This window comes from Trichomycterus rosablanca, chromosome 19 (assembly GCF_030014385.1).
Source record: "Trichomycterus rosablanca isolate fTriRos1 chromosome 19, fTriRos1.hap1, whole genome shotgun sequence".
NCBI classification, from domain to species: domain Eukaryota; kingdom Metazoa; phylum Chordata; class Actinopteri; order Siluriformes; family Trichomycteridae; genus Trichomycterus; species Trichomycterus rosablanca.
This window is the reverse complement of record NC_086006.1, coordinates 27,808,976-27,833,067: the sequence shown is the minus strand read 5'-3', so window position 1 is coordinate 27,833,067 and position 24,092 is coordinate 27,808,976. Positions and strand designations below refer to the sequence as shown.

General features: G+C 42.9%; 1 protein-coding gene across 3 annotated transcripts; it reads left to right on the top strand.

Moving 5' to 3' along the window:
- Positions 1 to 1,719: 1,719 nt before the first annotated feature.
- On the top strand, positions 1,720 to 15,155 carry LOC134333997 (6-phosphofructo-2-kinase/fructose-2,6-bisphosphatase 1-like). 3 transcript variants are annotated; one of them, XM_063016183.1, is made up of 15 exons: positions 1,720 to 1,790; positions 5,175 to 5,300; positions 7,534 to 7,630; positions 7,727 to 7,793; positions 8,354 to 8,428; positions 8,603 to 8,659; positions 9,524 to 9,645; positions 9,735 to 9,942; positions 10,784 to 10,930; positions 11,793 to 11,897; positions 11,983 to 12,112; positions 12,548 to 12,610; positions 13,242 to 13,306; positions 14,233 to 14,364; positions 14,847 to 15,155. In XM_063016183.1, exons 1-15 carry the CDS (start codon positions 1,739 to 1,741, stop codon positions 14,904 to 14,906), a joined length of 1,506 nt encoding a protein of 501 aa, XP_062872253.1. In that variant the 5' UTR covers positions 1,720 to 1,738; the 3' UTR covers positions 14,907 to 15,155. The 3 variants fall into 3 exon arrangements, with proteins under 3 accessions (XP_062872253.1, XP_062872252.1, XP_062872251.1); XM_063016182.1 differs by lacking the exon at positions 1,720 to 1,790 and adding an exon at positions 4,301 to 4,482 and having other exon boundaries at positions 14,236 to 14,364; XM_063016181.1 differs by lacking the exon at positions 1,720 to 1,790 and adding an exon at positions 4,301 to 4,482.
- Positions 15,156 to 24,092: the final 8,937 nt, after the last annotated feature.

The window sequence follows — 24,092 nt, the reverse complement described above, 5'->3', positions numbered from 1 at the left end:
CACAGTACGCTGCATTAGCATCTCTAGGAATAGCCATGAAACGTACGATTAGCTGCTGTCGCGTGAAAACAGGTCATCATTTACGCCTCCGAGTGAGCCACATGGTGATGTATAAAACGTCCAGTAATGATTTAAACGTGGTCTTTTACATCACGGTGAAGGAATTTTAGCTCCACTCTTCTTTGTGGAATCAAGAGATCGTGCGCTGCTCAGGGTTCAAATCAGGACACGACTCGGCTAAGAAAGCTAGAAATCTATAAGTAGTTACTTATAAAAAATACCCAGTCATTGGCTTTCATGCCACCCTGGCCCAGTCATGCAGGTTCTCCTTTATTTAAAGGATCATTTTCTCCATACTGAAGCCTTTCAGGTCCTCCTTGTCCAGACCATTTTTACAGCTCATTTTATGCGGACCATCAGGCCCCTGCAGCTGATTTAATGCAGTTGTTGAAGGGCTGCCCAAGTTTTGTTCTAGTACATTCACCCCAATTTTTCTCCCAACCTTCGGGTGGCTCGGTGGGTAGCACTGTCGCCTCACAGCAAGCAGGTCCTGGGTTCGATCCCCGGGTAGAGTGGTCCGGGTCCTTTCCGTGTGGAGTTCACATGTTCCGTTATGAATGGAACCAAAGAGTGTAAAACATGACGTTAAAATCCTAATAGATAAATAAATAAATCACTCTGACCGAGGAGGGTCGTGTGCAGCCTACCAGAGAGAGAGATTATCCCCTGTCTCTGTGCAGCACCATCAATCAGCCAGCAGAGGTCGTAATTGCAGCAGTTATGAGTGAAATGTAAAAACGTGACCAAATACAATCTAAGCTAGTGGGGCCGTTTGGCTGTTTAATCCGGCCCGCTGAGTATTTACAAAATTGTCGTAAAACCGCATTAATTTCACTTTTTTCCTGCAATACGCTGCGTTTCAATTGATTCCACTAGATGGCGCACGCCAAACACTACCGACCTATGCTAAAGCCGAGACTATCTGGTCTACACACAGATATTCATTCGTCACATTTGCCATCGCACTGAGCCCTACCTACTACCCCTCTGGAGTCGCCTATTAAACCAGCATGATCTAACCACTTGGCTGGTTTAAATTGTCACACATAAACCATTAACTTATGTTGAAAGTGCTGCTTTAAATGCTAAATTGTAATGTAATTGTGTAATGTAAATGTAATGTGGCGTTTCATTTATATTCAAAAAATAATCCTTTAATCACAAAAATAAAGGTTTGAATGGTAATTTATGTTAGTTCCAAACCCCCACCCCCGCACCAACCCGGCCCGTCTGTCAATTTTTAAAACCCAGTGTGGCCCTTGAGCCGAAAAGTTTGCCCACCCCTGATCTAAGCGATTAAGGCAGCGTTGGGGGACATCTTTTCTCAGTAGGTCACACTTCTTGTCACAGATGTGTAATATGCCACTCGAGTGCCTGTTGTCCTCAAATGCTAAAGCAGTAGGACTGTGAGACTTTGCTGTCCGGCACTTATTTGAGCCCCTTACTGAACACAGCAGCTCTATATTCTAATACAGCTGGATTAACATAATGATTTTCAGTAGATGATCAAATCCTGTTGAATTTGAGTTCACTTTAGTCCAATCTGGCAACCTAGACGGTCTGATATTGCAGTGGGCTCCTGTGGATAATTATACACACACACGTGTGTGGATCTGTCAGCAGTTCTGTAGCTCCTCTTCACCTCCACACAGCAGCACTACGCTCAGGACTGAAGCACATGGAGCCGAGGAGAGGCCAGCAGAGGAAGCGGGCACGCTGTGAGAGCACAGGTCAGCATTCAGGGGTCACACCGGTAGATCTTCTGCTCTGGGTTTTGACCTGGAGGACTTTCAGGATCTGCAGGATCTGAACCGGTTTTGTGATTAGTGGGTTTGGGAGGCTGTGGGTCACTGGTGTTGGTTGAAGTGGTTTCACTGTTCACTGATGTGACAATACAGCTGGTACCAACAATGTGATTCACTATTTATTATTATTATTATGATTATTATTATGATTATTATTATTATTATGATTATTATGATTATTAGTATTATTATTATTAGTAGTAGTAGTATTAGTATTATTATCGTTGTTGTTGTATTATCACTATTATTGTTGTTATTATTATTATAACATTATTATTATACGGTGACTTAGTGGCTAGCACTGTCGCCTCACAACATAAACGTCCTGGGTTTGATCCAGGTGGGGCGGTCCAGGTCCTTTCTGTGTGGAGTTTGCATGTTCTCCCCGTGTCTGTGTGGGTTTCCTCCGGGGCCTTAAGGGCCTTGCTCAAGGACCCAACAGTGGCTGCATGGCAGAGCTGGGATTTGAACTCTCAACCTTTCGATTGATAGCCCAATGCTCTACCCATTAGGTTACCACTATCATATTACACCGGATTCCCTTCCTGACACAACTCTTCTTACTGTATCCGGGCCTGGGACCTGCACTTGTTTGTTTGTTTATTAGGATTATAACGTCATGTTTTACACTTTGGTTACATTCATGACAGGAACGGTAGTTACTCATTACACAAGATTCATCAGTACACAAGTTTATATCGAACACAGTCATGGACAGTTTAGTACCTCCAGTTCACCTCACTTGCACGTCTTTGGACTGTGGGAGGAAACCGGAGCGCCCGGAGCAAACTCCACACAGAAAGGACCTGAACCGCCCCACCTGCGGATCGAACCCAGGACCTTCTTGCTGTGAGGCGACAGTGCTACCCACTTAGCCGCCGTGCCACCCCACTGACAAGTAAAGTGCACCTCCCAACATCCAGGCTGATCAGCCATCCTCTTTAGAGAGAAAGATTATGTCTGTGTAGATGCCTGTCCAGGTCGATAGTGCCACCCGGATCCCACCGGTAGTGGGCTAGTGTATTTTACTGATGCGTCACATGAGCACCAAGTCTTAATAATACATTAGTATTATTAATTGAACAACCATTTGTAGTGCAGTACAAGTGCTGTAAAGGCGATTTTGACTTCTGGTGACATGAGGCTTTCTCATGGCTCATAATAATAATAATAATAATAATAATCTTTTAGGTGACACTTAAAATGCTTTTTTATAAACACATTTGGCAAATAATTTGAGTATTTCTTCACTTTGGTATTATGATTTAATTACTTATTTAGATCACTGATTACTTTCAATCATTTATTAGTAAATGACTAAAAAAAGTGGTGTACAATTGTGCCACATTACTTTTTAGGTATAAAACCACTTCATATTAGGTTTTTTGGTGATGCTTGGCCCCTCAATATTATGATTTTGTCAGCATTATGCATCTTAAAAAAATGTAGAGCCAAGAATGTTACTGTAAAGAATTTCAGATTATATTGATGTAACCACTGGTGCTGAGAGCAGTTCTGCTATAAATGTGTGTAAGTGTGCAAGATGAATTAATAGATTAATTATATAATTATTATTCTGCTGTTTAAAATACCTGCAGTCCCAGAGTCACTTGTGCACGATGAGCTGAAGTTTGTCTTTCACTGACCTAAATTTCCATCAGCGGAGGTGCCAGGACCACCGTGATCAGTGCCAGTTTATGTAATGCGTGTCGGTTTACAGAGTTGTTCCCTGTCTGCCAGAAAGGCGACCGGGAAAGGAACAGGGGTGTAGATGTCTGACACAGGATCAGCCCTCATGTCTGATTTGGTGATTGATTTAATTGCACTCATGTACACTAGGGTGAGGAGGACACGCAGACTACAAAGGCTGAATCACGGACATTTTTGGTGATTTAGAAATCCTGCCGGGTGCGACATGTCCGGGAAAAAGAGGACGTATGGTCACCATATGTTTGATCATCAGTTGTAGCTCAGTGGTTATGGTTCTGTTATCAGAAGTTATCAGGCCTGGGACCTGCGCTGAGAACGCATTGACAAGTGCACCTCCCAATAGCAAGGCTGTTTCAGCCACACCTCCTAAGACATTAACCGATCCTGTCCATGCAGACACCTGACCGGCTGATAGCACCACTAAGTGTGGCACCATTCGAACCCGGAATCCCCAGATTTCAGCTATAATGGGCTAGAGTACTTCACTGATGCGCCATCCAAGCACCCAACAAAGAAACTTTAATGTATATAATATAATGTGAGATCCCCCCAGGTATAAGCTCCAGTTATCTGTCAGCCGTGTGTGTGTTTATGTGTGTGTGTGTGTGTGTGTGTGAGGTGAAAGGTAACCCGAGCGAATGACCTGACACATCAAGTCCAGCCCTCAAATTTAAGTCCACTCCTGACTGGTTTAGATATTAGGACGGGCCCCTGTCCCCTCTTCTGGTGCACTATCAGTCTGCTGAACGTCTCATCCAGTCGGCCGCTCCTGATTCTGCACCTACCACGGACGATACGCAGCAAGGCTCGGTAGAAATGGCTCACCTGAGAAGTGAACTTACCCAGAATCCACTGGAAAAGATCTGGGTGCCACCCATGAGCAGCAGACTGGGTCGGAGACGAGGCTGTAAGTGATGGTGTGGGGGGGGGGGGGATCGTGTCTCTTCTGTACGTCTGTAGATCTTAGGGTTTGGACTCGCTGATGTTGCCAAGGATGCAATAATATCCGCATTAATGTTGATTATTTATTCTGTTATGTTTGTTGATGTTGAAGTTGAGCTCGTTAGTAAAATGAAGGAGACGTGACGTGTTCCTCGTGGTGACCTCGGTGTCGTTTACCTCTGCAGATGTTCCAGAAGTTCATGGTCCATTTGTGTATGAAGTACACATAGCTAGATCAGTATGAGTGGGTGTTGGATGACGAATATTTATTAATACATATGCTGTACTTTATACAGTCAAAAGTATGTGGACACCTGACCATGAGCTCTTCCAAAACCACTGGACAGAGTTGCCCCCTTCCTGTTGCATCTATAACAGCCTTTACTCTTTTAGAGAGGCTTTTCTCCAGGTTTGGTATCTATGGGACTGTGTTGGGTCAGGTACTGACAACAGCACCCCGCTAACTGTCCGCCTACACCCAGCGCTAACAGGGTACGTGTTCCTAATATAGAGGCCAAATCCCAACAACACTGCTGCACCTGCTGCACTCTTACCTAATGTCATGACCATGTTAGTATCAGTGCAGTGCCAAACATCATGCGGTCAGTACAGGGATCTTATATGGGTCCTATTTGATTTGTTTTTTGTTTGTTCCAGCGTCTGTACCACAGTTCACAAACTCGCCGACCATGATCGTGATGGTCGGCCTGCCTGCCAGAGGAAAGACCTACATCTCCAAAAAGTTAACCCGCTACCTCAACTGGATCGGGGTTCCTACCAAAGGTAAATTAAACATAAACATTATTTATTTTATAATATTATTATACATCACAATATACATCAACCACACTTGCAAATAGATTAGTAGTACTAAGTGTATTGAGTTACGTTAATGTTGCTGGGAGGGGTTGCCAGGTCACCAATAATCCTGATAAACTGACTTACTTTGTACAAACAAGCGTAATTTTTTGCTTCCAAATTATGTAACAAGCTCTGCAAAATATTAAATATACATAGGCTTCAATTAAATCTATAAAACTACCCAAAAAGATGCAAAGACCAAGTATTACATTCTAGATGCCACATTGGACGCACCCATCTTACCCTCTTCGTCACCCTGTGTTCACACCGGCAGCTTCATCATTGTTGGGGTTTGGATGCCATGGTTTACCTGATACCCAACAAAAAAAAACAAAGCCATGGTGGTACAGTGTAATTTACTGGCTCGTATCTACAGAGCGTCTAAAACACACACAATCTGATCACAAATCAGTCGTGTTCCTGCTAAAAATAAAAATCCTGGAAGAAAATCGCTTGTCTGTAAATTTCCTCCCTGTATAGTCCATCACTGACTGTGCATCAACGTGACAGGAAAACTGCGTCTGTTTGAGGAAGTTTGACACCACGATAGTGAGTTTTTCTTCCATCTCTAGTAGGAATCAAAAACAGAGCACATCAGTTCACGATGGCAGAGATGAAGTGCGTACCGCTCTGCTCAACTCTCAATTCCTGATGATAATTGCCGCATCGCTTTGCTTCTACTTTGCATAAAGTTAAGCTTTGCTCAACTTTTTGTGCCGCTGACTCCGCCCACCTCGCATTTAAAGCCTGTGATTAGAATTGCTCCGCTTCCTGTCGCCGGAAATCGCAGCTGTAATTAAAAATTAATGACAGAGACGCATCACTGCTGATCAACTGATAAAGAGGGAGGAGACATCAGTCTGCGATTCCCGCCACATTCTAATCACCCTCAAACATGTACTAACTGTACGTCTTAAATAAACAAAAAACAACGCAACAATGACAGTCATAAATCAAAACAATGAAATATGAGGGGTCTTCAAAAAGTTTCAGCACTTTTTAAACTCTATTTATTAAGAATTTTAAAAACAAACTCCATCACTTTTCTACATCGTCACCGTCCGATGCATTTTTCCAGCGTCGTACCGACTTTTTAATGCCGTCAACAAAAAATGTTTTTGGTTAAGCTTGTAGCCGCTGATGCGCCGCTGCTTTCACATCATCATCACATGAAAATCTTCTACCTCTTAAAGCTTCTTTAAGCGTCCAAAAAGGTGGAGATCAGATGGAGCTAAAAATTAAGGAAACATGTGAAACCAAAAGTCATGAGTTAAGAATGCTCACAAAGCTTAACTCAATTATCAACAACAATTCACACCCACTTCACTCCCTGGAGGTGTTTCGACAGAGCACCTTCAGTCACAGATTGATTCCTCCTAAATGCAGGACTGAACGCTACAGAAAGTCCTGTTTAACAGTTCACAATAATTCAAATAAATCATTTATAAGAAATACTTACTTCTGTATGCTATGCATGCACCATAAAAGTTTACATGTATATAGTACCATACTGTACATTTTTATCTTATTGCTTGTTTTTGCACTGTAAGTTAATGTTGTATGTATAAAAGAAGTTGTTGTTGACTGTTGTCTGAGCTGCTGTAACAAAGAAATTTCCTGCAAAGGATCAATAAAGAATCTATCTATCTATCTATCAAACATAACTGAAGAACTCAAACACAAACATATTCTGCCCTGGATGTAACTCATAAGTGTAAACATAATGTTAAATAAATAAATAAATAAAAGCTTAGCAGAGGTTATGTGACACCTATCACATGGCAACCCTGATCGTGGTGGCACGCACAGGCTTTAAAGATGAGAGAGAAACTGGAGCCACATTTTACCACAAAAATGCAAAACGTTTTGTTTCACTTAACTTTTCTTCAGGCTAAAATCGTTTAGCTTCGTTAATGGTTTATTGCTGATTGTTTTATTTTATGTAAACATTAGTGCAGCACAAACCAATCTTCATACATTTAATGCGGCTTACAATTTTTCATATGCAAACCTACAGTGGCGCCACCTTGTGGAGAAACTTTCACCAGCTAAATTCAATGTCAATCTATTTAATCGTATAAAAAGTTGTAGAAATGAAACGTCATATTCGAAACACATTTAGTTCCTTTCTTAATGTTTCTTTCTTGTTTCTTAGTGTTTAATGTCGGACAGTATCGCAGAGAAGCCGTTCAGTCCTACAAGAGCTTCGAGTTCTTCCGTCCGGACAACGAAGAGGCGATGAAGATCCGCAAGTAAGAAACACTGAGGATCTGAACCCTGGACCGCAGTGATAGTGGGCTGTGTAATAAACCGTTATGTGTTTAATAAAAGTGTGTGTTTGTGTTTAGAGCTTGTGCGCTCGCTGCACTGAAGGACGTCGCTGCTTATTTTACTCAGGAACAAGGACAGGTGGCGGTAAGTGGAGGTTAATCACAGCCCAGCTCATCCTCAAGGCCAAAATTCTGAATTAAACTTTACTTTAATATATAATGAAATATTTACTTTAATAATAAACGTATCCCAAACGAGTCAAGTTTATTTACTTTATCTCCTAATGTTTCATTCCGGAGCTACAAAGACATACAAGCATATGGATTCAAATTTCTTTAAATGCATTTAGTCATAGCTAATTCCCTGATTGTATTTCACCTCCACTGCTGTGGACCTCCACTCCTGACCGAGGAGAATTGTGACTAACACACACGCTCTGACACTTATGCCGTATCATCCGCTTTTTACATCCTGCACCAGGCGGCTTCATATGGAGATCCGTATAGCGCACAGAGAGTCACAGACCAGTCCCCATTGTCCTCCATCATTGTCCTCCATATACGTAGGTGCCCTCTGTGCTGAGATTCAAACTCACATGATCGAGATGTTTACCGCTGTGCCACTCAAGCGCCCATACACATGCTAATTCTAATTAGCTCACAATGTTTATGTTAAATTAAGTATTACAATTTATTTGGCTGCAGGTTTTTGACGCCACCAACACAACACGTGAGAGGAGAGAGAACATTCTGTCTTTCGCCAAAGAGAACGGCTACAAGGTGAGTCCCAACACACTACCTGAGCGCTTGCTTGACGCTAGCTTTCAAGCTATGCTTTGCAAAGTGCGTGGTCAGGTGGACACAGGGATGTTTGAACTGGGAATGTTCTGGGTTTGTGGTTTCTCAGTGATAGTGGAGCTAAAAAAATTCTGATTCTATCACTTCATCTTCTAGGTGTTTTTTGTCGAGTCGATTTGTGACGATCCTGAGATCATCGCTGAAAATATTAAGGTAAAGAAAAACAACGACCCTCTTTCACCAAGATTTAACAGATCATTATCTGGTTCCTAAACGGGGAATGGGGGTTGGGGGGGTCGTAGTCAGGCCACTAGAAGGTGCACTTTATATACACCCATCAGCCATAACATTATGACCACCTTCCTAATATTGTGTTGATTCCCCTTTTGCTGCCAAAACAGCCCTGACCCATTCATCAGACCAGACCACCTACTTCTGTTGCTCCGTGGTCCAGTTCCGATGCTCACGTGCCCATTATTGGCACTTTCGGTGGTGGCAGGGGTCAGCATGGGCACCCTGACTGGTCTGTGGCTATGCAGCCCCAAACACAACAAACTGCGCTGCTCTGTGTATTCTGACACCTTTCTATCAGAACCTGCATGAACTTCTTCAGCAGTTTGAGCTACAGGAGCTCGTCTGTTGGATCAGACCACACGTGCATCGATGAGCCTTGGCCGCCCATGACCCTGTCGCCGGTTTACCACGCTTCCTTCCTTTGACCACTTTTGATAGATACTGACCACTGCAGACCGGGACACACCCCACAATAGCTGCAGTTTTGGAGATGCTCTGACCCAGTCGTCTAGCCATCATAATTTGGCCCTCAGATCCTCACGCTCGCCCATTTTTCCTGCATCTAACATCAAGTTTGAGGATAAAATGTTCACTTGCTGCCTGATATACCCCCCCCCCCCCCCCCCCCACTAACAGGTGCCGATAATCAGTGTTATTCACTTCACCTGTCAGTGCTCAGAATGTTCTACCTGGTTGTTGTATATTATAAACAAATTATGACAACAAATAATTCTTAGGATTTTTAAGTCTCTGTGATTACGATGCTGTCGTTTTTTTCCCCAGCAAGTGAAGCTGAGCGGCCCTGATTATATCGGCTGTGATGAAGAAGAAGCTGTTCAAGACTTCCTGAAGAGAATCGAGTGCTATCAGTTTACCTACGTCCCTCTGGATGATGCCAAGGACAGGTCAGACAGGTCACCACAGCCATAACAGGACCTGAAATTATATTTTATTTGTATTTAAGCTTAAACGGTTGTGTCTGTTCTCCCTGCAGAAATCTTTCGTACATTAAGATCTTTAATGTAGGCAGCAGGTACCTGGTGAACCGCGTGCAGGATCACATCCAGAGCCGGATCGTTTACTACCTGATGAACATCCACGTCACACAGCGCACCATCTACCTGTGCCGGCACGGAGAGAGCGAACTCAACCTGCAGGGGCGCATCGGAGGCGATTCGGGACTCTCGCAACGTGGAGCCAAGGTGGTCAGAACTACACTGTATAGCCAAAGGTGTTTGGACAGCTGACCATTTGTGGGTTGGATGTCCCAGTTGAGTGACCTTTTTAGCTATAAGGCCTCCTAGGAGACTATGAGGTATGTATGTATGGGAATTTGTGCCCATTCAGTCAAAAGGGCATTTGTATAGCGAGACACTGATGTAAAAGTATTAGGACACCACGTCTAATTATTGAATTCACGTGTTTCAGCCACATATATTGCTAACAGGTATAAAAATTAAGGAAGTCATATGCTTCCAACTTTGGAGCAACAGTTTAGGGAAGGACCTTAGCTGTTCCAGCATGTGAAAGCTCTATAAAGACATTGGTTAGAAGACCACTCCAGTGTCCTCAACAGTGCTGGAATAAACCGGAACATCAACGTCAGTGCCCAGTCATACAAATGCTGCCATCTTTTGACTGAATAGGCACAAATTCCCACACACAGACACACTCCAAAGTCTTGTGAGAAGCCTTATATCTGAAAAGATCACACAAAGATCACACACAGTTAAGGTACTGTAGCAGTAATCGAAAGGTCGCTACTGTTGGGCCCTTGAGCAAGGCCCTTAACCCTCAATTGCTTAGATAGTATACTGTCTCAGTACTGTAAGGTGCTTTGGATAAAAAGCGTCTGCTAAATGCTGACAAATGTAAATGTGAATGAATTTTAATACAGTTTGTTTTGAAATGGGACTTCCAACAAGCTCATGGTCAGGTGTCCAAATACTTTTAGCCATATAGTGTGTAACTTTTTTTTTCTTGGAGGTTTAGTTTATTTATTTTTAGCTGTGTAAAAGTTCTGGTGTGTTTCGTTGCCCCCAGTTCGCCGCCGCGCTGGGTAAGTACATCAGGAGTCAGTGCATTTTGGATCTGAAGATCTGGACGAGTCACATGAAGAGAACCATCCAGACGGCAGAAGCGGTCGGAGTCCCGTACGAGCAGTGGAAAGCTCTCAACGAGATCGACGCCGTGAGTACTCGCTCGTTCCTTTTCATTTTTGGGAAGGTTTTAGGTATTACCTAAATGTGGGGTCCAGTTATTGCCACCCCTGGTAAAGGTTGGTGAAAGTTTATGAGGAGTTTACTGGGTAATTATCTCAAACACACACGACTGGAACCATAAACAATTCTTACAGACAACACAGGAACAGTTTTAACCTACATTGCGTCCATAAAATATTGGGTCTGTCTGAAACCCTAGCTCTCTCTCAACACAGACGCATTTTATATCATCCTACACTCCCGAGAAGAGGGCATGTCTAAATTCTTAGATTCCTTAAAGTGCTCCTACCGCCTGCCTTCATCATAAGTGAAATATGAATCTGACTGAATGATTGATGAGGGAGCATCCGACACTTCCTCAGTGCTTATTGACTCGATTACCTGTGTCTGGGGGGTGAGGCCGAGTCTTCATGATGGATTGGCATCCTGTCGTGAAGGTTTGTGTGTGTGTAGGGGGTTACTGCATTACACTCAGTGATTCCGGAGAAGTCGGACCCACCACGACCCTGATCAGGACTCACAACAAAACGGATGTGAAATATTACAATGAATTAAAATGTGGTTATTATTATTACACGGTGGCACAGTGGGTAGCGCTGTTACCTTACAGCAAGAAGAACCTGGGTTTGATTCCACAGCTGAGTGGTCAGGATCCTTTCTGTGTGGAGTTTGCATGTTCTCCTTGTGTCTGTGAGGGTTTCCTCCAGGTGCTCCGGTTTCCTCCCACAGTCCAAAGACAAGCAGTCATGAGCTACTAGAATTACCCTAAATATCAGTGTGTGTGTGTGTGTGTGTGTGTGTGTGTGTGTGCTGTGGTGTTGTGTGTGTAGGGTGTGTGTGAAGAACTGACTTACGACGAGATTCAGGAACACTACCCTGACGAGTTCGCTCTGAGAGACCAGGATAAATATCGTTATCGGTACCCGAAAGGCGAGGTAACGATCATATTCTCATTATATTTGTCATCTGGTTCTGAATCTGGTGCTCACGTTTTATTGGTCGTCTCTGTTTATTGGACAGTCGTACGAGGATCTGGTTCACAGACTGGAGCCGGTGATCATGGAGCTGGAGAGGCAGGAGAACGTTCTGGTGGTCTGTCACCAGGCCGTCATGCGCTGTCTGCTAGCTTACTTCCTGGACAAAAGTGCAGGTGAGGCTCATTTTTTTGGTTCCTGTAGCAGCAGGGGGTCGATTGTGGAGTTTTTTCCATCAGAGTCTAACCACACGCCAGCCAGATCAAATGGGAACAGAAAACAGTTCTGAATGCTATCTAACACGCAGACGTGATTGGCTAATGTCTGCCGAGTGGGCGGGCTAAATGGATTCCTCATTGCTGCTGCAGTAGCGACCTCTGCTGGCTGGTCGAATTGCCGCACAATACGGTAAATAATGAGCAGTGTGTGACCGTGTACTTTGTACTGATCCCTGTGTGCACCCGCCTCTTATAATTTTCTCCATTCTTCAATTTATTTTTGTTTAATGGAATAAAAATTATATTTTAATATTGCCACATTTACTCTAAATTAGAGTTTGATGATAATATTAATATTTTACATTAGAAATGATTAATTTTACTCTTCTGTAGATGAGCTGCCGTATCTGAAGTGTCCTCTACACACCGTACTGAAACTCACGCCTGTAGCTTATGGTGAGTGAACCTGTGCTCATTTATTCTGTCCAGTATTTAATAAGAGAAGCTCAGATACACAGTTAAAGTTAAAGTAAAGTTTATATTATATAAAGAATAAACATATGTCCAGGGTTTACATGCATACATTTTTTATCAATCACATTATTTAAATTTCATTAGATTTCAGTGTCTGATTAATTAATAAGCAGATTTTTCATTTTCATGCTGGTTAGAAGTAAAGGATTGCTCTTATTTTGGACACATGATGAGAAGAACCAGTTCATTGTAAAATAAACATTCATGCTTGGACGAGCTGAAGGTAAAAGAGAAAGAGGACAGGCAGCAACAAAATGTGTAGATATAATTAGAGGAACAATGAACAAAGCCTGAAGACGCAAAAAGACGAGATACTCCAGAGAAACGCCGTCCACATGGTCACCAGGAGTCAAAATCCCCCTAATGCTTCTTAATAATAATATAATACAAATTGACAATAATAATAATGATATTAAAAGTGGAAGAAACGGGACGAACGTGGGTGTGAGGATTCCTCACAGAGAGAAGAAGGATTGATGGGTAATTATATAGGCAGTCAGTTAGGATGATTATCTTTTCTCTCACACTGTTTTATCTCGTTTTGTCCTCACAGGCTGTAAGGTTGAATCGGTGTATCTGAACGTTGAGGCGGTGAACACACACAGAGACAGGCCGGTGGTGAGTCCACACTCGTTAAAATTTATTTTACAAGAGAACCAGAGAAGCACAGAGCTGAAGAGACACTCTGGTCCCAGTTCCGCCCGGTTGCGTTAACGTTAATTATTCCACAGCACCACAAATTCAGTGCCACAATATTCTAATAATTAGCACAGTGATGTGCTGGTACCATAACAGCCGCCGTCAAAGAGAACTGAGATTGATAGATAGACCAACAGACAGACAGACAGATAAATAAATAAATAAATTATAGACAGACAGACAGACAGACAGACAGACAGACAGACAGACAGACAGATAGATAGAGAGAGATAAATTATAGACAGATAGATAGACAAATAGACAGACAGAGAGACAGAGATAGATAGACAGACAGACAGACAGATAAATTATAGACAGACAGACAGACAGACAGATAGATAGATTATGTACAGCAAGACAGACAGACAGACAGATGGACAGACAGACAGACAGATACTTTATTTATCCCAAAGGAAGATACTTTATGTTTTCACACTAAACAATCTTTAGTTTAACTGAGGTTATTTAATTACTGAACAGTGCACCAACAGAAATCACTTAAAGCTGCAACAAACACAAATAATCCTAAACAAACTCTTTCAACATCACAAAAATATAATAATAAAATAAAAAAGTCCTGATAGATGGAACAGTATGGGTCGCGTCTCACCACTGAAGCGTGAGGTGAAGCCCTGCACCTCCAAGAATAAAAATGAGCCCAAGTGCAGGATTCTTGACCAGGGTAGAGCGATACAGTGGTTAAAAAACCCACACAAAAATGAAAGCAGTGTCCAAAATAACAGAAGCAAAAAAACGGAGCAGAACTGAGAACCGGACTCACACGTTTGTTTAACTGTGGAACCAAAATGGAAAGAATTCATTTAAAAGTTAAACTCCCTGTTTAGCAGAGCGAGGAGGACGAGCGCTGTCACACACCACCACATCATCGTCACACTCGTGTTCAGCCCATGGCCAGTCCAGCTCCGACTAAAGCCCCCCGTCTACCTGAGCTGGACGTCGCCGAGCTTAGCTTACAGGTATTATCATGGGAGGATTAATTCATCCTGATTCCGCTCTCTCATCCTAAATCTCATCATTATAATCAATACTAAAATAGATCAAAACTAAAAACTAACTGCAGTAATCATACAATCATCGTTCACATCATGGTGAAAATTATAGCTCGGTGGTTAAAGTACTGGGTGTGTAGAAGAGCTGTCGAGTTGTCACTGTTGGGCCCTTGAGCAAGGCCCTTAACCCTTGGTTAGACTGTCACAATTCGGGTATCCAACCTGCAGTGCTCAGTTTGGCCTGGCGGTTTGAGGGGGCGCTGTTGGACAGAAACTGCCAAGTGCTTTGACAACTTGGCAACTTTTAAACTACTAACATCAATCGTGATTCTAATATTTACACCACGACTACTGTTAATAATAATAATAATTCACGATCTTTACGACACTGTGTGTAATTCTATCCTGTGAATAAAATATTTTATTAATATTGAACCGTGATGTTCCAGAATGTGTGTGTAGGCCGAGAGGATGAAGACGCTCTCATGACGGCTCCTGGTCACGCCTAGAGCTCCAGAAATTACCACAAACAGAGGAAACAAACCGAGTTTTTGGTTCATTTGGTGATTTATGATTACAGTATTGATCAGGTTATGAAGAGCAGGATGTATGAATGGTGTGTGCGCACATAAAAATATCACTGTGACTGTTTATACACGATCAGCAGTTACAAACGTGAGACTTGATGTCAGATTCCTTCATGTATCCTGGAAGTTTAGTTTGAATGTTTTAATAAATGAATCACTGGTTCAAAAACACATTGTAATAAAGTGTGTGTGTGTGTGTGTGTGTGTGTGTGTGTGTGTGTGTGTTTTTAAATGGAATGGAAATAAATCTGTGTGAATGATTACCACCATGTTTACAGCATGAGAATAGAATTACATGAACGAGGGTGCATTTACACAGCTCTGACCCACCGAGACCTGGACCCCACATCAGAAGACATCAGAAGGTGTTCTGTGGTGTCTGGTACCAGAACGCCACCAGCAGGTCCTTCAGGGCTTGTGTATGTTGTGAGGTTGATCGTCCTACAGGTAAACGATACACACGTTCCCGGACGTCCTCATGACCTTGTAGAAAACAGGATTAGGTGGAGAAGTCAACTTTAGTTTTATTGCTCAGGGGTCCAGTTCTGATACCTTCCTGACCATTGTAGATGCTCACTGTCGACTGTGGACCTGTGACTAGCCCCGTAGCCTAGTAGCACTTCTGTAGGTCAGTGAGTTGTGGCTTGTCCCTCCTCGGACTGGCGGCGGTCCTAATGATGTGGCTCACTACATGAACCTTATCATTTTTAAATTCATGTTTTAGCCACAACTGTTACTAACAAGTGTAATAAATCTATGATATAAAGCAGCAACAATTTAGGGAAGACCCTTTCCTGTTCCAGCATTCACAAAGCAAACTCTATAATCTGAATCAGCTCTATTCGCCAGGTATGTTTGCACGTACAAGGAATGTCTCCGGCTGTTGGTAGCTCTCTACAATATACAAACAATGTACACATTTAACATGCTAGGGAGAATTTTAAATATATACAAAACATAGAAAAATAGCATATGTGGCATGTAAACAACAGGTCAGTTGGGGCATGTAAACCCTGGTGACTCTCATCTCAGCGGAGACCGAGAATAAAAGCCTTAAAGACTCGGACCAACCGCCACCTTCACAGCTTCTTTCCCCAGGCCATCAGCATACTTAACAAGGACTACTCTCACATCCCTCCGTTTTAACTAATGCACATGGGTTTTCACACATGCCTCCCACATTTCCCTTGCAGTAAATGCACATACGCACCTTATTTACTGTAAATAATCTTTATTGCACAATCTTTATTGCACAATTTTCTTTGAAATTACTTGAAGTCTGTCAGTGGATGGACTGCACACATTCACTGTACATTTGATGCTGTTTCATGTTGCTGCTAAATTATTCTTATTCTATGTCTATATATATAATATACAATTTCTATTTAATACTTAGGTCTGTCAGTGTACTGTCAGTGTACCATACTTTACATCTCCATTGCACAATGCCTGTTGCTGTTCATGTCACTTCCACATTTTTTTTATTTCATTCTATGCTTATATATAGTATTCCTTTTGTGTTATTTCTATTTTATTTTATGTAGGTTTGTTGACACCTGCACCAAGAGAAATTCTATGTACATCTGGTACTTGGCGAACAATAAAGATTCTGATTCTAGTTATTTATAAGTTTAACGGCGTTTGGGGGAAAAACTATTACTATGTCTGTTAGATTGCTTGGCATTTGTTTTTAAAATAGGACGTCCAGTAAGCTCATGGTCAGGTGTCCAAATACTTTTGACCTTACAGCGTTTATAACATATGCAGGATCAATGGTAAATGTATAAAGGTGTCATTTATTAGAACTACCACCAGAGGGCGCCAATGCCCTTTGACAGACAGACGACAGTCTCGTTCAGAACAACAGACCGGCAGCCTCTCACCATGAACCACGCGGTCAAAAGTAAGAGGACAATTAAGATTAAACAATTAAGATTAAACTTTTAATTTCACTTCATTTCATTGTCATTAACCCACTTTATCCTGGTCAGGATCACGGCAGATCAGGTTTCTCCAGTAAACACTGGGTGCAAGGCATGAACACTGAACAGGGTGCCAAACCATCACAGTAAATTATATAATAAACAAATTCTAAGCTTTTAAACTTTGTCGTAGGAGTTTGGGGAAGGGCTTTGGGCGAAGTAATGCCTATTTAGTAACAGCAGTGCATGTGAAGGTGAGGGATCTATTAAACCTCGACCTGATGGAGGTTCCCTCGACCCGGGGGACTTTGATAAGGACCAAAACCATCAGATTAGATGATCAGCATCTGTGAACTGCAATTTTCAGGTTTCCTCAGGTTTTTGATTGGTTTATTGGAAGTCTGGACTTTGGCTGAGCCACTTATGGACATTCAGGGACTTGTGTCGTCTCCAAGTGTTGTTCAGTGTTGTTTTGGCTGTATGCTTGGGGTCACTGTCAGTGAAATTTTCTTTGCAACTCCTTGGAAAGAAGAAACAAGAAACATACGCTGTCACACACACTAAACGGTGAAAAATATACAACAATTAAGTCCTTAAATATTAAGGTCTAAACGTATAAAAAGAAAAAGTATATAAAATATATATTAAAATGTACAGTATATAAAGAAGTGTAGCAGCATTGTATGAGCTCTGACATGCATTACTGTGCTTATCCGCTGAAAAGTTCCCCCATGGCATGATGCTGCCACCATCACGTTTCGCTGTAGGGATGGTATCATCCAGGTGATCCAATTTTCGTCTCATGCCTTTATGAAGTGCTGCAAAGATGGTTGTCCATCCAACATGTCGGATCAGCATTTTGGGGCCATATTAAAGCAGCTATTAGGATCTTGCCAGGATGCCCAGTTTGGCTAAACTGTGGTCTAGTGAACACTCTAAGCCCACGGTACTGGTTTATATCTACGGCAGAGACCCAGAGACGGTTCCATGAACCTCATGGTTCGATTTCTGTCTCTTGTAGGACCGGGCGTGCCTTTCCGAAACATGTCCGATCAGTTCAGAAGCAGCAAACGACTCCAGGTGAGTTCTAGACTCGTCTCAGGGATCATTAGAGCAAACAGGATGCACCTGAGCGCAATTTGGAGCACCGCAGCGAGGGGGTCTGAATACTTTCTTAATCCACAGTGTGTGTTTATACACATTAAACATAATTTACTATTAAATGTATGCTGTTTTATCCTGATCTGGATCACAGTGGGTCCTGATTAACGTGAAAACCTCTGGCGCAAGGCAGGAATATCCAGGCCAGAGTGCCAATCCATGACACCCCACCTTCCCAGACATAGCCAGACATGTGGTCATACAGTATGACCAAAAGTATGTAGACACCCCTCCCAATGATTGAATTAGTTTTTGTCTGCATTATCCATGACTAACAGGTCTATGAGAAATGATATAAGGTGAATGACATGCTTCTAACTTTGTGCTAACAGTTTGGGAAGTCACCTTTCTCATCCAGCACAAAGCGAGCCCTGGTGAACACTCAACCCAACTCCTGCCTGACTGACTGGGCACAGGTTCCCACAGTCACACTCCAGTCCAGAGCCTTTTAGAAAGGCATCCCAGACCAGTGGATGATTTATACCTACACTTGCCTCATATCATATGTACATGTATGACAGTTTGGGACGGATTCATGAGTAAATCCAACAGATTTCGGGATCTTGACGGATCTAAATTGTGATTTCACTCATCAGCAGTGTATTAAAAACGCATTTAAACGTTTAAAAAGCGCATTTCGGTTCACGGTGTCTCTCTCCCAGATGTGTGTTCCTGTCAGAGATGACGTCCAGCCCCGAGAATCTGGTCCAGCTGAAACCCTGAGAAAGGAAGCGGAACGTTTCAGTCGCCATGTTGCTCTGATTCAGCAGAGAGCCTCCTGTCAGACTTGTATACATTCTTCTACCCTGTTGCATTCGGCATGTGTCTCCCTCCCACACACACACACACACACACACACACACACACATTTGCTCTAACACTTGTACACTTTTGGCTGGGACCATAGAGGCCAACTGCCTGCCAGTATTTTTATAATCTTCATCCACGCTGACCTGTTGCTCCTTTACTGGCGCCAGTCGTCTCCGACACACACACACACACACACACACACACACACACACACACACACACACACACACACACTGACCTGGCCCTGGGGTGGCTAATTGAGACCAGCTGTTGCAAGGTGCCTAGTCCACCCCCCTCTCGCACACACACACACACACACACTGGTGCACTTGCCTTTTTGGCCAGATTGCTCACTTTAACGTGCCCCGGAGCAGCGTGTGCAAACTTTTACAAAGAGGGACAAGATTTTTGAGGTTTGCCCTCGCCAGGGGTCAGTCGCTCTTCTGCCAAATAAAATAAGGCAAAAAAAGTTTGTATAAATGTGTAAAAGACGTGTATGTTATGAGTCTTAGTAGTTTAGATTAAAGATTTCTGTTACTGTTCTTCTGCTGTGATTGAATGACTTAAAAGCAGCTTCATCCAAAACAAGGTAAAAATCAGTGTGTCAAAAATATTCATTCATTGTTTGTTTTACCACTGCTTCCTGGTCAGGGTCGCAGTGGGTATGATTCATTGGGCAAAAGGCACCCTCACCGTTTATAACCGCAATATAATAGTGAGGAAACTTTTTGAAGATCCCTCCTACATAGTAATATACACCGATCAGCCATAACATTAAAACCACCTCCTTGTTTCTACACTCACTGTCCATTTTATCAGCTCCACTTACCATATAGAAGCACTTTGTAGTTCTACAATTACTGACTGTAGTCAATCTGTTTCTCTACATGCTTTGTTACCCCCTTTCATGCTGTTCTTCAATGGTCAGGACCCCCACAGGACCACCACAGAGCAGGTATTATTTAGGTAGTGGATCATTCTCAGCACTGCAGTGACACTGACATGGTGGTGGTGTGTTAGTGTGTGTTGTGCTGGTATGAGTGGATCAGACACAGCAGCGCTGCTGCAGTTTTTAAACACCTCACTGTCACTGCTGGACTGAGAATCATCCACCAACCAAAAATATCCAGCCGACAGCGCCCCGTGGGCAGCGTCCCGTGACCTCTGATGAAGGTCTAGAAGATGAGCGACTCAAACAGCAGCAATAGATGAGCGATCGTCTCTGACTTTACATCTACAAGGTGGATCAACTAGGTAGGAGTGTCTAATAGAGAAAAAAAACTCCAGCAGCACTGCTGTGTCTGATCCACTCATACCAGCACAACACACACTAACACACCACCACCACGTCAGTGTCACTGCAGTGCTGAGAATCATCCACCACCTAAATAATAGCTGCTCTGTGGTGGTCCTGTGGGGGTCCTGACCATTGAAGAACAGGGTGAAAGCAGGTTAAAAAGGCATGTAGAGAAACAGATGGACTACAGTCAGTAATTGTAGAACTACAAAGTGCTTCTGTGTGGTAAGTGGAGCTGATAAAATGGACAGTGAGTGTAGAAACAAGAAGGTGGTTTTAATGTTATGGCTGATCAGTGTATACATAATAATAAGCATAGGAATGAGAATAAATAATAAAAGCGTCTGCTTAGTACCGTTAATATAAACAGGTCGGACTTCTGCTCTGATCAGTAACTCACATGATTTGTGGCATCATTACAATATTCAGTAACATCCTCGCATGTTGATTGTTTACGTTTTTTACAACACAGCGACCCCCATGAGGCTCCGTTCAGCTCTTAAAGCTCTGACTGGTTCCAGCACGAGTTTGGTCTCACAGTGATTTTATCAGCAGCTTATTTCAGGAAAACGTTTGTGTTCCTCGACGTTCCTGCGCTGGTTTAGAGCTTACGGTCGCTCTGCACACTGCAGCTGAGGCCATAACAGTTCTGTGCAGCGAGACAGCGAGTATTAACATGTTTTTGAGACTTCCCCAAACTGTTGGTACAATGTTAAAAGCATTTTTATTGAACTTTTATCATTTTTATACATCTGTTAGTAAAAGATGTGGCAGAAACATCAGTTATTAATTCAATCATTAGGAGAGGTGTCCACATACTTTTGGCCTGTATATCCTACCTGGTCTAAAGGTTCCTCACTGTCTCGTCTGTACTCGCCCTCCTTCAGTCTGTATTTTAATCGGTTCTATTATCTCGGTTCTTTTCTCCCTCTGTATTCTAACGAAACGTTTATCTTCAGCTGATCTTCTCTCAGCTGAACATAAATAACGATATTAATGTCAATGTCAATTTATTTATAAAGCACATTTAAAACAACAACTGTTGTACAAAGTGCTGTACAATCTACAGTAAAATAACCATTACAGGCAACAAAGAACAGTAAAACAATAAATAATATACAATGAGACCACATTGATACAGACAAACACTCTCATACTGTGTTAAAAGCCAAAGAATAAAAATAGGTTTTTAACCAAGACTTAAAAACGGTGAGCGTAGGGGCCGGGCCGGGCCGTCTTAACATGTAAAGGAAGTTCATTTCAGAGTTTGGGGGCAAAAGTACAAAAAGCACGATCGCCCCTACATTTCAATCTGGATTTTGGTACGATCAGCAGAAACTGGTCAGCTGATCTAAGTGACCTAGATGGAATATATGGTCGCAGGAGGTCTGAAATATATGCTGGGGCAGAGCCATTCAGTGCTTTAAAGGTAAACAAGAGGATTTTACGCTATAGAGCCGAAAGTATTCGGACGCCTGGTCGCGAGCTTGTCAGACGTCCCGTTTCAACAACAAATAGTATTACAACACGTCGTGACGTCTGTGTGATCTTTTCAGCTAGAAAAACAACCGCGCTTATAAGAAGGCTTCCCAGAAGACTCTGAAGGGTGTCTGTGTGTGGGAATTTGTGCCCATTTGGTCAAAAAAGACAGCATTTGTGTGGCTGGGAACTCATGTTGGTCAAGAAAGGGCAGCTATAGGGCAGTTGTAGCTTAGTGGTTAAAGTACCGGACTAGTAATCGAAAGGTCACTGGTTCAAGCCCCATTACTGCCAGGTCGCCACTGTTGGGCCCCTCAGCAAGGTCCTTAACACTCAATTGCTTAGACAAGCTACTGTCACAGTACTGTAAGTCGCTTTGGATGAAAGCGTCTGCTGAAAATGTAAATGTAAGAGAGCTTCACTTCATGTCTTTATAGAGCTTGCTCATGCTGGAACAGGAAAGGACCTTCCCTAAACTGTTGTTCCTTTATATACCTGCTTTATTACACCTGTTAGCAACCGTTCTGGCTGAAACACACAAATTCTAATGTTTGAAGGCAAGTTCTGATAGTTATTTGTACAAAATACGACCAAAAGTATGTGGACACCAGACCGTACCAGGTGGAATTTGTGCTTATTCACCTCTGTGTGATCTTTTCAGGTAGAATAACAGCGGCTCTTCTGTCATTCCGGAACATAAAAGGACCTTCCCTAAACTGTTCTTCCTTCATGTACCTGCTTTATTACACCTGTTAGCAACAGTTCTGGCCGAAACACACAAATGTAAAAGTTAGAATGCAAGTTCCGATAGTTATTTGTACAAAATATGACCAAAAATATGTGGACTCCAGGTCGTGCAGTGTGGAATTTGTGCTTAATCATGACTGGATTCGAACCCACACGCCACGAGTCATCAGATCTGGCGCACATCACCCCCCGCGGACTCAGCGCTGAGCACCAGGCCTCGGGGTTCCGGGACGGCGCTCGGCTGGGTGTCATGATGAATCACTGGAAACACACGGTTCAGTTTTCCAGCCCGGGGAGACCCGGCGGGTAGAAGGTGCACGTGGTACCGAGTCCACATGGCTCCGGTCACCCCGGGCACGTCTCGCCGTAGGGGGGCATTTATGAGAATAATGCCCCTCAGTGTTTCCTGTGCCTGGGGGATTGAGACGGAGCCAGGCTGGGTGTCCTCAGAATGACATCATGGGGTGAAGATGATGAGGGTAATTTTCCAGCACAACTGGGAACATGTGGGGTAGAAGGTGAGCGTCTGGAGGGGACGTGTGAGTCGGTGGGGTGGATGGAGTGTGCATGTGAGTAATACCCCCCACCACCACCAGCTTCACACACACACACACACACACAGCTCATTCCAGCCTGGTCCATTTATGGTCAAAAGTATTGGGACGCCCCTTATAATGCTTGAATTAATGTCTTTCAGCCACTACAGTTGCTAACAGGTGTAATAAATCAATCATATAAAGGATATCACATGCTTCCAACTTTGCAGCGACAGTTTAGGGAAGGCCCTTTCCTGTTCTATCATAATCAAGCTCTATAAATATTTAAAGAAAAGCTCATGTTTAAAATAATGAAACTCCAGAGTCCTGCATATATAACAGCTTTGGGATAAACTGGAACATCATCTTTTGACTGAATGGGCACAAATTCCCATACACATACATACTCCAGAGTCCTGTGGCTGTTGTTCTAGCTGAAAAGATCACACAGAGGTCAGGAAACAAGATGTCCAACAAGCTCACTGTCAGGCGTCCAAATACTTTTGGCCGTATAGTGTTTCCGTCGCCTCCCACTGGTACACTGGACAGGTGAAATGCGTGGCTGTAATTAGGAGGTTTGTGCAGCAGGTGTTTCGCTCTGCTCTTCTCATGCATGAATCCGATATGGTCGAAAGTATGTGGACACCTGATCCACCTGATCGTGAGCTTGTCGGACGTCTCATTTCGGCACCATCAGCGTTCGTATGAAGTTCGTGGATTCCCAGCAACCCTGATCATGATCAAGCGGTTATTCACTTATTCATTTATTCACTGTCTATTTTACCACTACTTCATCCTGGTCAGGGTCGCTGTGGGTCTGATTCATTGGGCAAAATGCAGGAAACACTTCAGACCCCCCCCCCACACACATACAAACTATATATATACACACACACACTATACATACAGTTCATATACACATTAAACACACACTATACACTTACTATACACACACTACTGTATAATATACACACACTATACACACACTATACACACACTACACACACACACTTTGTACACACACTATATACACACATACTATACATACACACGTACTATACACACATACACGTTATATACACACAACACACACACTATACACACACATACACATTACACACAATACACACACACACACACTATATACACACCTACT

Bases quoted from the DNA above. Each gene is read 5' to 3' on its own strand.
- LOC134333997 (XM_063016181.1), top strand. From the start codon at position 4,392: ATGGCTCACCTGAGAAGTGAACTTACCCAGAATCCACTGGAAAAGATC. The intron at 7,794-8,353 runs GTAAGTGGAGGT...ATTTGGCTGCAG, and splicing joins AGGAACAAGGACAGGTGGCG to GTTTTTGACGCCACCAACAC. The intron at 8,660-9,523 runs GTAAAGAAAAAC...TTTTTTCCCCAG, and splicing joins TCATCGCTGAAAATATTAAG to CAAGTGAAGCTGAGCGGCCC.